General features: G+C 52.5%; 2 protein-coding genes across 9 annotated transcripts; one reads left to right on the forward strand and one right to left on the reverse strand.

Annotated features, from left to right (window-relative positions):
• The first annotated feature begins 79 nt into the window (after positions 1–79).
• On the forward strand, positions 80–7,745 carry LOC133401860 (gamma-aminobutyric acid type B receptor subunit 2-like). 4 transcript variants are annotated; one of them, XM_061675342.1, is made up of 14 exons: positions 80–521; positions 609–746; positions 1,000–1,164; positions 2,402–2,503; positions 2,970–3,044; positions 3,121–3,306; positions 5,101–5,340; positions 5,410–5,470; positions 6,077–6,157; positions 6,233–6,528; positions 6,698–7,101; positions 7,167–7,370; positions 7,469–7,558; positions 7,656–7,745. In XM_061675342.1, the coding sequence occupies exons 1-13, from the start codon at positions 249–251 to the stop codon at positions 7,539–7,541; spliced, it is 2,298 nt and encodes a 765-aa protein (XP_061531326.1). In that variant the 5' UTR covers positions 80–248; the 3' UTR covers positions 7,542–7,558; positions 7,656–7,745. The 4 variants fall into 4 exon arrangements, with proteins under 4 accessions (XP_061531326.1, XP_061531327.1, XP_061531329.1 ...); XM_061675343.1 differs by lacking the exons at positions 7,469–7,558; positions 7,656–7,745 and having other exon boundaries at positions 6,698–6,892; positions 6,990–7,101; positions 7,167–7,294; XM_061675345.1 differs by lacking the exons at positions 80–521; positions 609–746; positions 1,000–1,164 and adding an exon at positions 1,176–2,228 and having other exon boundaries at positions 2,889–3,044.
• A 1,285-nt stretch (positions 7,746–9,030) lies between these two features.
• tmem116 (transmembrane protein 116) lies at positions 9,031–14,936 on the reverse strand. Of its 5 annotated transcripts, XM_061675351.1 has the most exons (11): positions 14,867–14,936; positions 14,712–14,758; positions 14,179–14,245; positions 13,992–14,117; positions 13,753–13,857; positions 13,623–13,663; positions 13,466–13,549; positions 13,252–13,381; positions 12,565–12,709; positions 9,798–9,880; positions 9,473–9,723 (listed from the first exon to the last, which is right to left on the reverse strand). In XM_061675351.1, exons 1-11 carry the CDS (start codon positions 14,918–14,920, stop codon positions 9,571–9,573), a joined length of 1,035 nt encoding a protein of 344 aa, XP_061531335.1. In that variant the 5' UTR covers positions 14,921–14,936; the 3' UTR covers positions 9,473–9,570. The 5 variants fall into 5 exon arrangements, with proteins under 5 accessions (XP_061531332.1, XP_061531334.1, XP_061531331.1 ...); XM_061675348.1 differs by lacking the exon at positions 12,565–12,709 and having other exon boundaries at positions 9,031–9,723; XM_061675349.1 differs by lacking the exon at positions 12,565–12,709 and having other exon boundaries at positions 13,992–14,245.
• Between the last annotated feature and the right edge of the window lie 628 nt (positions 14,937–15,564).

Genomic DNA, 15,564 nt, shown 5'->3' on the forward strand with positions numbered 1-15,564 from the left:
AGGGAATTTTGGACTAAAACGCGCCGCCTCGAGACTTCGGAGACGACCGACTGCTTTGGCGTCGACGTACACGAGCGACAAACGACGGAAGCGCCACCGTTCACGGTTCATAAAGGAACAGGTCGACTTGCTGCTTAAGCAAATGATTTGGGAACGTCCAGGTGGCGTTGTGCGGCGTTGCCGGGGCAACTGCGCTGATCCTCATCCTGATCCTGATCCTGATCCTTTGATCCTGCGCTCCAGTCGTCATGGCGCTCCTTCGGGTCCCGCCGCTCCTCGGGGTCCTGCTCGTCGTGTGGCGCGCTGCGGCGGGCTCGGTGCCGCCGCCCGTCCCCGTCCTGTGGATGCTTCCGGGAAGTTCTGGAGGGGGCGGGGCCAACGCCAGCGCGGGGGCCAACGCCAGCGCGGGCTCCGGCCCGGCGCTGGCGCTGGCCGTCCGCATGGCGCTCGACGACCTCGACGGACGAGCGACGGCGCCCCTGGGACGGTACCGAATACGAGCGCAGGTCATACACGCGCAGGTAGGCGGCGCTGACGTCATTGCCCGCACGATCGTTAGCGCGACCACGTGACAGCCACGGCGGCGTCTGTGCTGTGGTTCGTTTCAGTGCGACCTTTCGTCGTCCCTCCGATCCCTCTTTGACGCGATGTGGGCGGGGCCGAGGTACCGGCTCCTGCTGGGAGGGGCGTGTCCTTCGGTGGCGACGCGGCTCGCGCGCGCTCTGCCGGCTCTCCGGATGGTTCAGGCACGTGCACACACACACACAGCCGAAGCGGTGCTCAAGCACCTGCCCTTTTGCCCTGGACAAAAAAGGGGCCCTTTTTCATTCGTCAATATTTAAAAAAATGACCCTCTCTGTCCTCAAATGCACCCAACATGTTTTGATATTTGAGGTTCATTCGAGTCCTTGAGGGAATTGCACATATGCGCCCGCCGGAGTCGTGACGCGCCCGGTTCAGGAGTCGTGACGTCATCTCGCCGTGTCGCTTCCTGTCCAGGTGTCTTACGGCGCCGAGGCATCCTGGCTGTCCGACCGGAAGCGATACGGGAACGCGTTCGACGCGACGCCGTCGGGTCGGGCCGTCAACCGGGCGGCCGTGCGGCTGCTGCGGCGCTTCGGGTGGACGCGCGTCGGACTGGTCGCGCGAGAGACGGCCTCGGAGGTAAGCGACGCTGCACAGAGAAAGAAGAGTGTTGTTAACGACCCACCAAATTGGAATCATTGCAAAAAAATGGCCAAGTGCGTGAAAGGAGGCTTGAAAATTCAAGGCGAGGGAGGCATTCTCTCCACTCTCAAACGCGTTAACCAAGTGGCTCTTCTGCAACCCGACAACATGAGTTCCGCCCCGTCCATCTTCTTTCTTATTCCAACACGTAATTACATATTTCAGCCGCCAAAATATAGCCGCTTAAAGCCTCCGGTGGCTGGAATATATCCCACCGGGTAGTCGCGGGGCTTTTCCACGCCGTCACAACGAGGCGCTCTAAAACTGGCGCAAAGCGTCTGTCCGCACGCTAGCTATCATGTCAAAAAGAAAAATGTTACCTCGCTCATCCTACTTCTTTCTGTGACATGCGTGCGCTCGTGGCTGACAATGAGGCGCTCTAAAGTGTCTATGCCAGCAGACTATCCAAGGGGAAGTTTCTTTTTTGAGGTTTTGCCATCGCTAGCTAGCTAACTCTATGTCGCAACTGCGGCAGGAAACCGATTGTGAAACTTCGTTCCGCTGATGGTGGCTGCCATTTTTGCCACGCACCAAAAAAATCCGAAAAACTGAAATGGTGAAAATCAGTTGAACGCCACATCCGCGATTCAGAACGACGTCGTTTTCAGTCTTTGCAGCTCTTCCAGCATGTAGAACATATTCAGAAACAGTCAGCCGGTGCCGCAAAACCTCGCGGAGCTGACCGAGCTGCCGCCTTTCCGGCCAGCCTGCTGCTACTTAGCCTGCTAGCGGCTCTAGCGTCACGCTTTGTCGGATGGACTTCCTCCCCTTCGATGTGCCGCGGTCGCCTTCTCCGGCGATGCCTCCTTTTCAGCTTCCGGGTGATCGGCGCAGCTCACCGGCGAGCTAGAGGCTAAACGCAAGCCGCCTTCTCCTTTTTATTTTGTTTTTAAAACATTTTATGGAGATCTACCAGACGAGAATGAGAGACGGAGACGCGACAATGCGCACCGAGTCAGAATAGCGGCGGACGCGGCTGCATTAGCGCTTGTCAGAAAAAAGTAAGAAGTATTTTATTCTTTGACGAGTTTGAATTCAAATGCACAAATTCTGTTTTGGGTCCAAACGGTTGCATGGGAAATGTGTCCTTGTATATAAAGTCAAAAGATGAAAACAAGTGTGATGTTCAAGCGCCCTGTGACCTCTTGACCCCTTGACCTCCTCCTCGGCTTAGATGACGAAGGACTTGATGAATCACATGACGACGGCCGGAGTCCAGCTGGTGTCCACGACGACGCTCCCGGACCACGACTGCGGCGGCCTCGTGGAGATGAAGGTCAAAGTTCAACTGCTATCTCACACTGTGCACGGTGCCACCTTCACTTTGGCACTTTCAAGTTGCAACAGGCGAATTGGAAAAGAAAAAAAAAAAAACCAAAACCGGCCGTACGCTATCGAACGGGAAAGACGGCCCAAATGAGCGCATTCGCAAGGAGCTGCTGCTGTGGGCTACAACTCACACACACGCGCTCACACGGGAACAAGTCGGGACGCCGTCACTCTGGAAACTCGCACTGATTCTCAAAGTGCGCTAATAGTAGTATACGGGCTTTACTTTCAGGCTTTTGCTTTCTACTTGTGCACAAGTCTTCTTAAATATGAATTGCTATGCTTCCGCTTGAGTTATGAACGGGACTACTTTTGACGCCTCTGCTTCACAGTATATCACCGTTACTACACGTTGCAAGAAGTTACTGTGACGTCGACAGTGTTACATAACGAAGTTACAAATGATTCTACAGCAACTCGATGTGCGCATCGTCGTCATCGTCCTCACACGAGCCGACGAAGATTCCCTCGCTCGAGTTTTCTGCTGCGTAAGTTGAACGTTCTTAGCACGCGTTCCCGACACGATGACGACGGCGTGTTGACGGCCGACGCCGGCGTGTTCAGGCCTCCAGGCTGAAGATGTTTGGCGCACGCCATCGGTGGATGGTGGCGGGAGCGGAGCCGACATGGAGGTCCGGCGTTCGGGTTCCCGGCTGCGCGTCCCGTGACGTCACGGCGGCGGCGGACGGCGCCATCTGGCTCCTGAGCACGCATGTCGCCCACTCTGACACGCCGGGAGTTTCTGGACGGGTTGGTCACCAGCGCGCACTTTTTGGGGTTTTCAGTACACGCAGTTCTTAATATACAAAAAGATGTAGGGCCCGACCGATGAATTGGAATCGGCTGGCTGATTTAACTGGCCGATAATAGCCCTTTTCAAATCGGGAAAAATTGCCATTTTCTTTTGCCAATTTTATATATGTGCGTGTGTGTGTGTGTGTGTGTATTATTTTTTTTTTTTCGCGGCACGGTGGACGACTAGTTCGCGCCTCTGCCTCACAGTTCTGAGGACCGGGGTTCAATCCCCGGCCCCGCCTGTGCGGAGTTTGCATGTTCTCCGCGTGCCTGCGTGGCTTTTCTCCGGGCACTGCGCTTTCCTCCCACATCCCAAAAACATGCATGCGAGGTTGATTGAAGACTCGAAATTGCCCGTAGGTGTGACTGGGAGTGCGAATGGTTGTTTGTTTGCATGTGCCCTGCGATTGGCTGGCAACCAGGTTCAGGGTGTGCCCCGCCTCCTGCCCGATCACAACTGGGATAGGCTCCGGCACGGAGAAGCGGCTCAGAAAATGGATGGATGGATGTATATATATATTGCATTTCAACACATTACAACATAAGACAAAGATAATGTTATTTAAACGAACAAAAAAGTCTGCAAAAATCAACCAATTTTTAAGAATTCTTCTCACTGTTAAAGTTGAACAAATACGAAAGGACAAAGTATTGTAAAACAGTCAAATGTTCTGCCTGTAATTCCTACCTGTATTGTTGTTAACATTAAGGGACCAAAAAACAAGTTGTTTCATTCATTATTAATCTGGTTATTATTCTGCCAAAATCGGAATCAGCATCAGCCTAACAAAAATCCAAATCGGATCGGTCGGGCCCTAATTCGATGTCAATAAAATCCCACCTGACCAAATCTCGAGTCCCAGGCTTCAGTGTAGTACCACCCTGTGCCGCAGCATGGGGGGGGCAGCACTGAGCTCTTCGCAAAAGACATGCGGTGCAATTAACAGCCAGGAGAGGCAGTGAAGGTCCCCAACTAATCTCAAGGAGGGTTGAAATGATGGAAGCTTTACTAGCGATCTGAAGTTTTCTTTTGAATCTTCCAAGACAAACAACGTACAAATAAGCAAATAAGGCTAACATCAGTCGATACAACATTTAGCTTCATACCGGCGTGACGCGATAACTAAAAAATCCGATCCCAAACCTAAATGTCGAGAAACTTTATTTATTCTTTCACTTGTTGCCACTTTCAAGCGGGCTAAATATCTTGAAACTGTTGTATTTGTCACTTGTCAATCTCCATTTTACGTGGAAAAAGTGAATTGATGCGTGCTGTCAATTGACCGTCCAATCAGCCTTCAAAATAAAACGATCGCCCAACAGGAAGTGTGAAAATAAAAGATCCAAGATGATTGCGAATTTAGCAAACAAAAACATCGCGGAGCGAATGAATGCCGATATGAGTATTATCGGACGCTCTGTTTGTATGCGTTGCTGCGCCGGCGTGTTATACATTGAATTTTCAAAAGGCAGAAAAATGTTGTTTTGCAATACTTTGTCCCTGAGTATTTGTTTATCTTGACAACCGAGAGAAAAATCCATTGTCGAGGATTTGTGTTTGTTTGAATGTGATCCCCGGCAGATGTTTTGCTGATTTTTGGGGGCTAATATGAATCGGCCAGGCCCTAATTACCACAACATCTACGCCAATTTCCGTTAGTCCATTTATGGCGTTTCACATGATGCGTTATTTCAGCTTTACGTTTCTGGTCTTGACTCCTCACCGCGGCCGCCGTCGCGTGCCGGCAGACTCGTCGAGACTTCGAGCGGGCCTACCTGCGGGAGGTCCGGCTCCGCCCGGGGCTCCGGGCCAGCCCCCTCGCCGCGTACGCCTACGACGCCGCGTGGGCGGCGGCCATCGCCCTGAGCCGCCTGACGGAGGCGCTGGAGCGGCGCCGTAAATTCCACAGAAACGCCGACGTCGGCGAGGAGGAAGCGACCGGCGCCCTGAGGGACGCCGTGGCCCGCACGCACTTCCAAGGCGTCACGGTGAGGAGCTCGCTGGCGGGGTCGGAGGTCGTGTCACGTGACCGCGATGACGCGACGTCTCGTTCTCAGGGGCCCGTTTCCTTCCGACGTGGCCGACGACGCTCCTCCGTCCACGTCTTCCAGACTCAAGGTGCGCGTGTCGATGCGGTTGTTCAACGTGCTCACATTGTTCACGTGACCTCCGACGCGTTCATATGTTGACATCTCTTCCGCGCGTGTTGACGTGATTGCTGACACGTACGATTGTAGGTTGATGCGATTGTTTAACATGCACGGTGACACGCGGTGTGATTGTTGCCCACGCGTGTTCACGTGATCTCCGACGCATTTTGGCTGGCGCGTTTTAGCAACCGCTTTTCCCACCAGAAGCAGCTGCCACCAAAACGCTTCTTTTTACTTTCGAACGGCTGACTTGAGCCGGGCTCCCTCGCCACGCGGCGGCCGCGGTCGGTTATGCGCCGGCTTCGGTGCTGTAAAATGCGGGAATCCGGGGGAGAGCGTGAGCCGCGCGATCGCGCATATGCGCGTGCGTCGTCATTCAAAATGGCGGCGGAAATAAACAAAAGCAAAATAAAACAGTTACTTTGATTCAATTTCATTCGATTGTGAAGATTCTGATTCGGGATTTGTTTTTTTCAAGCGAAATCGCGAGCGAATCAGAATTTTGAACCACTCGTTCGCTGCTGACCTACGTGACCTCTAAACGTGCGCGTCGACCTTGCGTGTTGGCTGTCAGGTTCCGCCGGCGTGACGGTGGGCGAGTTGGACACGACGACCGATCAGCTGCGACTCTCCGAGCGTCTGCTGAAGTTCAAAGGTGACGGGCGTTTCGATCGATCGGTGGGCGCCCGTCCCGTCGTAAATCCCGCTTGACGGCTCGTTTGTCGCGCAGGTCCGTCTTCGGTGCCCGACGGCGGCATCCGAGAGCGGCGCCGCGTCGGCGGCCTCGTCTACGGCGTCCTGTCTGCGGTCGCCACGGTAACGGCCGCCGTCTCGCTGGGCGTCCTCTGCGGCGCGGCCGCGAAGCGGCGTCGCCTCGGCGACGGCTCGGCCGCCTCGACGACGGCGTCCCGGGACGCGCCGATGACGACGACGATGGCCGTCTTCCTCTCCGCCTCGTCCGTCGTGGCCGCCGGCCCCGATGGCGACGACTTCCTGGCCCGAGAGACGGCGGACGCGCTCTGCTCGGTCACGCCGAACGCATGCGGCACATATTCACGACTTTCTCGTGTTTGACATGCAGTATTGAACGTTTGACGATAATTAACAGATATTCGGTTTGCGTGTGTTTGTTGTTTTTCTTGTTTCTGTAAAATGTTTTTGTGTTTGTTGTTTATTTGTGTGTTTGCGGTTGCAGCTGCGTGCGTGTCTGCTGTGCGCGTCTCACACTCTGGCGTCGGCGTCGCTCTTGGCCCAGACGTGGCGTCGTGCGTCCGGCGGCGGCGAGGTCCCGTCTGCCTTCAGCCTGGCGATCCTCATGACCTCGGTAGACGCGCTCCTTTTGTGCGCCTGGCAGACGCCGGACGTTCTCGGGCGGGCGGCGACGCGACACGTCAGTCCCCCCGGAAAGGCGGCGGCGGCGGCGGCGGGGCTTCTCGGCTCGCCCGGCGTCTGTCGAGCGCCTCAAACCGTCGAAACCTCTTTTTCAGAGCGAGTCGGCCCAACCGGACGCCATCGCGTGGACGACGTCCAAACTGCTGCGGCGGCAACAACGGGGACGCCTGGACCGCCGCCCTATGCGCATACAAAGCGCCTCTCGTGGTACGCGCGCGCACACGCACACACGCACGCACACACACACGTAGAACTGTGTTGTCTGTTTTCAGGTTGTCGGCTGTTTGCTGTCGTGGTTGCTGCCTGACGGAAGTCGCGGCACGTGCGTGTGCCCGGCGTGTGCGTTGTGGGCGAGCGTGTCGGTGGCTTCGGCGCCTCCTCTGCTGTCACGCAACCCTTCGCTTGACTTCTGTGTCGTCGGCGTTTTGGTACTCGCCTGTGACATCATCGTCCTCGCCGTCGCCTTCCTACGCAACGTGAGCGATCGCCGCAAGGTTTCGGGATCGGTTTTGCATTGCTCGGCGGGTCCGTCGATCGATGAATCGTTTGATTGATTTTTGTCATCCGATCGCAGCCGGTCGACTCGGGCGCCGACAGCCGACCGGCTACGGGGGGCGGGGCGCGTGAGAAACACAATCGGCTGCTGAAACTTCAAAGCGCTGAGGTGAGGCAACAAAGATGGCCGCTGGCATTGTGGACGACAAACAGGAAGTGACCGGCCTGTGTGTGTGTGTGTGTGTGTATGTATGTGTATCTGGCAGTTGGACACACAAATACACACGCTAACCACACAGCTCTGTGTCGCGCGGGAGGCGGAGCTTGTCCAGCACCAGACAGGAAGTAGCGACACGACGTCACATGACCTCGCCGACGGCGACGTCAACTCTCCTGAGCTGTAAGCACGCACGCAGACTTCCTGTGACACGTCACTTCCCGCGAAGCGTAACTTCCTGTCGTTATTGACGTTTGCACGTATGCTGTTTTTTGTTGTTTTTAGCGTGCGCCGGCGTCTGTCGGTGCAGCTTCCGATCCTCCACCTTTCCTACCTTCCCGTCGTGGGCGGCGTCAGCGCCAGTAGCTCCGCCCGCTTCGCCGGCGGGGACGCCGCCGACGCTTAGCCGCCGGACCGCCCAGACGTCTGCTTCCTCTTTTCGTTTGCAGCTGCACAAATATTTCTTATTTCATTTTTGCTATTATTGCATCATGGTTATGCAATGATTTTGTTATTTCACTTGGAATGTTCAATATTTTTACAATTTAAAGTTACTATTTTTTTTTTTTTTTTTTTTTTTGACAATTAGTGGGTAAATATTCTTCAGTAAGTATTCCAAATGTTCTATTTATCATAATTTATTTATTAAATATTGGTACTGTTTTCTTCTGTTTAATATTTCTATTTACTATTAAAACATATTTGTTTAATATTTATTAATTAATTTTATAAAGTCTTGAATATAAAGTTTAATTAAGTATTGAGTGACTATTCTATTTAGTGATGCGATTAATTGTTGAATATTTTTACTATTTTATTGGGTTAAATATTTGCCAGTATTTAATATATAAATATTAAATTACTGATTTTTTGTTTACTATTAGTAATTGTTGCTTATTCATAAATGATTTGATTTTTGTATGACACAATTTATGAGTAGATATGGCAGCCATTCAATTTTGATGTTAGTATGTACTGTGAATTATTCAGTCACATGATTACTAAATATCTATTATTTAGTAAATTACTCATTTTTGACTGTTTAATTGATGCTCCGTTGGAATAATTCGTCCCAGTCATGTAATATATCATGAATATCGTCATATATGCGAAGCGCAGGAAGTGCGAATGTGACAGAAAAGGCTTTGGAAAATGTGCCATGTGCAACCTGCGCCACTGGAGGGCGCCACAAGCTCATTCAACGGCACCGATTGGCCGAGCGGTGGACGTGGTTACCACGGAGATGCGCGCCATTGTCCGTCGCACAAGTCTTTTATTGTGGGATGGCAATTGCGTAACAGGGCCCGACTGTTCGCGACAGCACGTGACGTATGCGCGGCCGGCTCATTAGCACTAATTCGTGGGTCGCCGTGACAACATAAACAGGAAGTTCTTTGTTGTCCTGGCAGGAGGGGGGCGGAGTCTAGTGAGGTCGCGTCCGGGCGTTGTGCGGGTCAGCGCCCTTTTTCAACGCGTCGCAAGCAAATCGAGGTCAGTTTGTGTGCTCCACATAAAGCCACACGCATTCAGTGTTTGAAATGACAAAGCACTTTCACTTTATTCGTCACGTGACACATGAGCGACACAATCACCGCAGCGGATGTCCAAGTGACGACCCGGGGGCCATTGGCGGCCCGCCACAGAATGTATAAAAAGCAATGGATTGTTGCTTCGGATAGCTTCAGCTACACTGATAGATTGTTTTAGTGAGTTGAGTAAAATGAAAAGATTAGGTTGGAGAAAGTCTTCACACCCCTGTCACTCGCAGTAACAGCGGCGATCATACTGGAGCGCAGCGGAGCCGAATCTTGCGGAAAGCGGAAGATTCGTTGGAATGGATTCGTGCCTGAAAACGTCTCATTTGTCACGAGAGAGGAATGGCGAGCTTGCAAACTTCCTTTCGTCGCCGTGCCGGCCTCTTTCCTCGTTCTCGCGGGTGTCGTCGGACGGGCGGGGCGCGGTCCTCAAGTTCGGTAGCTCCTCGCGCTCGTCTTCTGCGCTCGCAGCAGCGGCGTCTGCGCGTCGGCGTCGCGCCGCGCCGGAATCCGTCCCGGTGGGCCGCGCGCGCACGCCAGCGCGGCGAAGCGGAGGACGCCCGGCGACGCCGACGTGACGGCCTGCCGTGCGCACGTACGTACAGGTGACCCTTGACCCGAGCGCTCACACCAAAAGTCGCGCGAAGGCAACCCACCTGCGCGACGTACAAGACGACCACGGACGCGCCGCCGACGTCCGTCGATGACGTCGTCGCGCGCACGGCCACCAGGCACGCCGCTGACGTGACAAGATGACATCATCACTGACTGGCAATCGACGTGCGATCACGTCATGACGAAAACAACTGAAGCACAGCGGAGATATTCGGCGTTCTTTTGATATCATTTCATCAATAACGGTAAAGTCACCGCTTTAATTTCAATTCGATTTGCTGATAATTGTATTGGATTTGTTGGCAGTTGCTAAGGTCCTAATTGTTTCTGAGAAAAAAAACATATTCTAAAATATTCTTTTTCTGACTTCGAACGGCCAAATGTCCCAAATCAATGCCGAGTTGTTTTCCCGCCTTGTTTGGCAAAGGTGACTCGAGCCGTCTTGACCGCGAGCGCCACTCGCGATGTTGTTCCGTGGGCTGCAGTGCCAGGGTGAGGCGGCCATTTTGCATTGGCACCATAGCAACAAAACGGTGTTATTTCGGAAATATGAATGACCGCGTATGAGTTTGTTATTCCGACAAGAGTGCGATGGCCTTCATGATCATTTGTGCACTTGCACGCGCAGACTTTGAGGGGCGACAACTCGCACTCTTTGTATCGAGCGGTTTGTGTCTTGACCGTTTTGCTCGTTTGTTTTTACCGTTGTGCGAGAAGTGTGTTTCAGTCGGGCCGCCGCCGCCGCCGCCGTTTTCCCTGTCAATAAGGGTTGCCTTGACTCAAATTTGAAATCTTTTGGACAATAGGACTTTAAGCGTGGGACGAGGTTCCTCCACATTTGAGATGGGACAATTCCAGAAACCAATTTCCAGATGTCTCTTTTGTACCGTTTGAGTAAATGGATGCGAACCATTCTAATTCTTCGGATTCCGTAATGTGGCCAAATCATTTCCAGAAGATTCGAGCGAGGTCATGTGGCTCATCCCAAATAACCACGACAAGGCGACTTTTGCGAACCATTCACAACTGCCACCTCCCCAGAGTTGGATTTGTTCAAACTCTCATTCAAAACCCTACCACCGTGTTGAAACACTAACCCCATTTTGAAACCCTACTTCAAAACCCCAACCCTGTTTTGTGACCCTACTTTTAAACCCTAAACCCGTTTTGAAGCCCTAACCCTGTCTTACAACCCTGATTTAAAACCCTACCCCTGTTTTAAAGCCTACTTTAAAACCCTGACCCCATTTTGAAACCCTAACCATATTTTCATCCATCCATTTTCTGTCGCGCTTCTCCTCACGCGGGTCGCGGACGTGCCGGAGCCCGTCCCAGCTATCATCGGGCAGGAGGCGGGGTACGCCCTGAACCGGTCGCCAGCCAATCGCAGGGCACATGCAAACAAATAACCATTCGCAGTCACAGTCACAACTACGGTCAATTTAGAGTCTTCAATTAACCTCCCATGCATGTTTTTGGGATGCGGGAGGAAACCGGACAAAAGCCACGCGGGCACGGGCAGAACATGCAAACTCCACGCAGGCGGGGCCGAGGATTGAACCCCGGTCCTCGGGACTGTGAGGCAGACGCTCGAACCGGTCGCCGCCGTGCCGCCTAACCGTATTTTAAAATATATAAAAATGTCAAATAATTTGAAACCCTAACCTTATTTTGAAATCCTAGCCCGGTTTTGAAACGCTACTTTGAAACCCTACTCAGGGTTAGGGTTTCAACCTAACCCTCTTATAAAGCCCAATTTTGATACCCTAAACTTGTTTTGAAACCCTAATTTCAAACCCTAACCCTCTTTACAAACCCTAACCCTGTCTTAAAAGCATAATTTGAAACCCTACCCCCGTTTAGAACCCCTAATTTGAAACCCTAACCCTGTCTTACAAACCTGATTTGAAACCCTACTTTGAAATCGTAACCCCATTTTGCAACCCTACCTGTGTGAATTGCACATGCCTCGTGTCCATCGGCGGTCGCTGGCAACGCTTTTGTACTCTCCGCCGTTGTTGTCATTCGACCGATCTCGTTCCAAACATCAACGGCGACGTGTTCACACTTCGTATTTGTGTCTGTTCCCGATCGTCCTTCTCATCGGCCGCCTGATTTCAATCCTCCGAATTAATGAAGTGATGAAATTCCAAATTCACTCATTTCTGTCCTCAGAATACGTCACGTTGACGTTTACGTCTCAGAAAATCGGACTGTGCGAGCTCGCCACGTTTGCGCGTTCATTTGGAACAACGGACGGAAAGATTTTTGGACGGCGACGACTTGAGACGTTGGAAGGGTGCACATCGACGGCTGATAATCATCATAATCATAACGTACAGTACGTTGTCCGCTGATAATGTACACTGATGGAATTTTCTGAGCCAATCAGAATCAAGTCTTCGCCAAGACCATGGTACAAAATTGGGGGCTCTCACACAAACATTGGAGGTGCGCCCCGAAGTGCCTTTTAAAAAAAAAAAAAAACATGGCTCAATCTATATTGTTTGTCGATATTTGTAATTTGGGGTTTGAGAAAATACAGCGGGTACAACTTCTTTTTTTCCCCATAAAATAGTTTCCATTTGATTTGATACTTCTCCAGGCTCGCAAATGTATGAACTCAAATTCCAATCTTTCCGTAACCCGATGGGAAGAGTTTACCCACAGAAAACCGAGGTGACATCAAAAAAAACGTTACTAAATTACAAGCAACATTTTTGTTGTTCAAGTGTCTTTACCGTTATGAACCAAACTATATGAAAGTGACCCTCATACATCAAATCCAAAGAATAAAAGAAGACGAACTTGGTGCCCAGCAGACGGCGAAGACAAGCGAGTGCGCCAGCATCCGCAAGTCCAGCGCCCGGAAGGACGCCCGCTGCCGGTTGCCAAGGTAACCGTGAGCCGTCACCACGCGCCGGTAAGTCCGACGACACTTTCCCGTGAGCGCCTGGGGCGGCATTAGCACGGCTAGGAGTTAGCACGCATGCTTTAGCGTGTCAGATGACATGTTCGAGCACCGGTGTCAAACTCAAGGCACGGGGGCCACATCTGGCCCACCGCATCGTTCTCTGTGGCCCGCCGAAGCTAATCATTTGTGTCGACTTCCATGATTCTTGCTAAAATCCGTGCCAAAATTTAAAAATCGTCATATGTAACAAATAATAACGTCGAGATGTTGCAAGCATTTGTTTTTGTAACCGGGCCCCTTTTACAGTAACTTGAACAACAGTTGAACAAACAGTTATCCTTGACTTCTGATTTCAAAACAAGTTACCCATCAATTTGTTGTATATATGTATTTCTGTCATGAGGTGATGAAACATTTCAACGGTTTCACAGTCGTCGCGGCCCTCCGAGGGGAACAATGCGCCCCGCGGCAAAAATGAGTTCGACACCCGCGTTGCAGCATCACACGAGACGTTAGCGTGTGTCACGTCAGGCACGACGTCGCACGCCGTGACGCGTGACAATACGGGATACGTGACTCACCAACATGCCGACGAGCGTGAGCAAGAAGGCGGCGAGGAAGACGGCGCCGCCGTAGATGCGCAACGGCCGGCAGGCCGCGATCGGTCGCCCGGCGGCGACAGGAGGCGCGCCGACGGGCGTCAGCAGACATCTGCGATCGCACGTGCGCGTACGCGACAGGAGAAGCGCGTTAGCCGCACGTGAGGACGGGCCCCACGCGCCTCCTCCTCCTCACCTGTAGGGGGCGCCGCAGTCGGCGACGCAGCCGCCGACGCTTCCTCCGATGAAGACGGGCGCCATCAGGAGAGGCGGAGCCACGCTGAGCGTCGCACCGAGGGGAGATCGTCACGTCACACGCTAACACGCTAGCGTGCTAAGGAGCTCAAACTCACCCAGAAAGCAGTGCGGTCATCTTGCCACTTGGCATCGCGTACTTGGAAATCGTCAGAGCAAAATCGCATATGATTTCTTTGAATGTGTGTGTGTGTGTGTGTGTGCGCGATAGGTGGCATGTGTGGTTACCTGCGCAGAAAGCGGGTGAGGGACGCACCAAAGGTTGAGACGCAGCCGAGCGTACACGTTCCACACGTAGTTGAGCGTGTAGAAGAAGGACGCGATACACACGACCTGACACACGCGCACGCACGCGCACGTCAGGCGGACAACAATGTGACAATTCGTGTGGCAGATACTCAACAAAAACATTTGGCTCAGGCGTGCTGCTTGTCTAGGAAACACACACGACGGCGCGCTGTTTGGACCTGTCGCGCGGCGTGCAGGCGGTACCAGGCGAGGGCGCCGGCGCGGCGCACGAGCATCGCGCCCCCGAGCAGTCCGCAGAGGGCGAGCAGCAGGTCGGATGCGGCCAGCAGGAAGAGCGCTCGCACCTGCAACGACACCGCACAGGTCACGGCGGCGGCGGCTCACCGCTCCGACCCGGACGCTTACCTCGGACGTGGCCCCGCCCACACGCTGTGACGTCACACGGGTGATGACGGAAGCGGAGCCCAGAGCGCTGCAATGACAGCGGAGGCTCACTTCATCGACGACTCCTCGATTATCAAATCAAGCGACAACTTTTTGAAACATTGAAGAATCGTTTAGAGAGCTCGTTGTTCAAATGGTTGTCATTTCAGCCTCTCCACCGTAAATCTTTTCCACTTTCTGTCGTCCTCCGTGAAAGAAGACTGATGATTGCCGTGTATTGATTTGGTCTTCGAAATAAGACATTTGCAAACATCTGCTATGAGCAACATTTTTTGCCGATTTTCTGACCGATGTGACGGGCTCGTCATCAATTTGGAACAATATCCTGATTTTGAATGAAGGGATCGAAATGATACAACTTCTTTTTTCATCCGATGCATCGATGAATTGAAAAATGAATCAACAGATGACTCGATGATGAAATGAATCATGAGTTGCAACCCTGCTTGCGTGTGTCGTAATCGCTAAATCGTCGGAACCAATCGGAAAGTCACCTGACGAGCGCGGCGATGACGTGGATCCACGGCAGCGCGCTCCCAACCTGCGCACAGACAAAACCGGATCAGAACCGGCCCCTCGCTTCAACTTTTCCTTTCAGCTTCATATTTTCTCCTCTTTCGTTCTTCTCAAGCCCCGCCCACCGCCGTACCCGGGTCCAGTCGTGTGTTCCGCTGGCGTTGTGCTGCGCGAACGCGCCCTCCATGCCGCGGTCCGGTCCGTTCGACTGCCGCCTGTGCGCGCACGCCGCCGATTTGAACGGCCCGTGGCCCCGCCCACACGAGGACAAAGCGTCCCGCGGCGCCCCCCGGTGGACGCCGAGGGCTCCACACGCGCAAACACATTCACACAGAAATGTAGGGTAGGGTTTCAAATGAGGTTTTAAGGCCTGGATTCGGGGTTTCAGACAAGGGTTAAGGGTTCAAATTAGGCCTTCGAGGTCAGGTTTCAAGACAGGACAGGGATTTTTAAACAGTGTCACATGATTGTGTCAAATTAAGGCGAAATTAAGTAAAACTTCAAGGCAGGGTTAGTGATTCAAACGAGGGTTAGGGTTTGAAGACACGGCTTCAAGGCCATGTTAAAGATTTCGAGTTTGGGTTTCAAAAACCAGGGTTAGTGATTCAAGTTCAAGTTTCAAGGTAGGGTTTCAAGCAACATCAGGGATTGCAAGCGCGGTTATTTTCTCAAATTGCAGTTTCGAGCTTGGGTTAGGGTTTCAAACACAGGTCAAGGTTTCAAATTAGGGCTAAGGTTAGGGTTTTAAAATGTGGCTTCAAGACGGGGGATTTGAATCGGGGGTTAGGGTTTCAAATTACAGCTTCAAGCCATGGTTACGGTTTCAAACAG

The sequence above is a fragment of the Phycodurus eques genome, chromosome 4 (genome assembly GCF_024500275.1).
Source record: "Phycodurus eques isolate BA_2022a chromosome 4, UOR_Pequ_1.1, whole genome shotgun sequence".
Classification (NCBI taxonomy): Eukaryota; Metazoa; Chordata; class Actinopteri; order Syngnathiformes; family Syngnathidae; genus Phycodurus; species Phycodurus eques.

Bases quoted from the DNA above. Each gene is read 5' to 3' on its own strand.
- LOC133401860 (XM_061675342.1), top strand. From the start codon at position 249: ATGGCGCTCCTTCGGGTCCCGCCGCTCCTCGGGGTCCTGCTCGTCGTG. The intron at 2,504-2,969 runs GTCAAAGTTCAA...ATGATTCTACAG, and splicing joins GCGGCCTCGTGGAGATGAAG to CAACTCGATGTGCGCATCGT. The intron at 5,341-5,409 runs GTGAGGAGCTCG...TCTCGTTCTCAG, and splicing joins CGCACTTCCAAGGCGTCACG to GGGCCCGTTTCCTTCCGACG.
- tmem116 (XM_061675347.1), bottom strand. From the start codon at position 14,920: ATGGAGGGCGCGTTCGCGCAGCACAACGCCAGCGGAACACACGACTGG. The intron at 13,664-13,752 runs GTAACCACACAT...ACGATTTCCAAG, and splicing joins CTCACCCGCTTTCTGCGCAG to TACGCGATGCCAAGTGGCAA. The intron at 13,550-13,622 runs GTGAGTTTGAGC...TGCGACGCTCAG, and splicing joins ATGACCGCACTGCTTTCTGG to CGTGGCTCCGCCTCTCCTGA.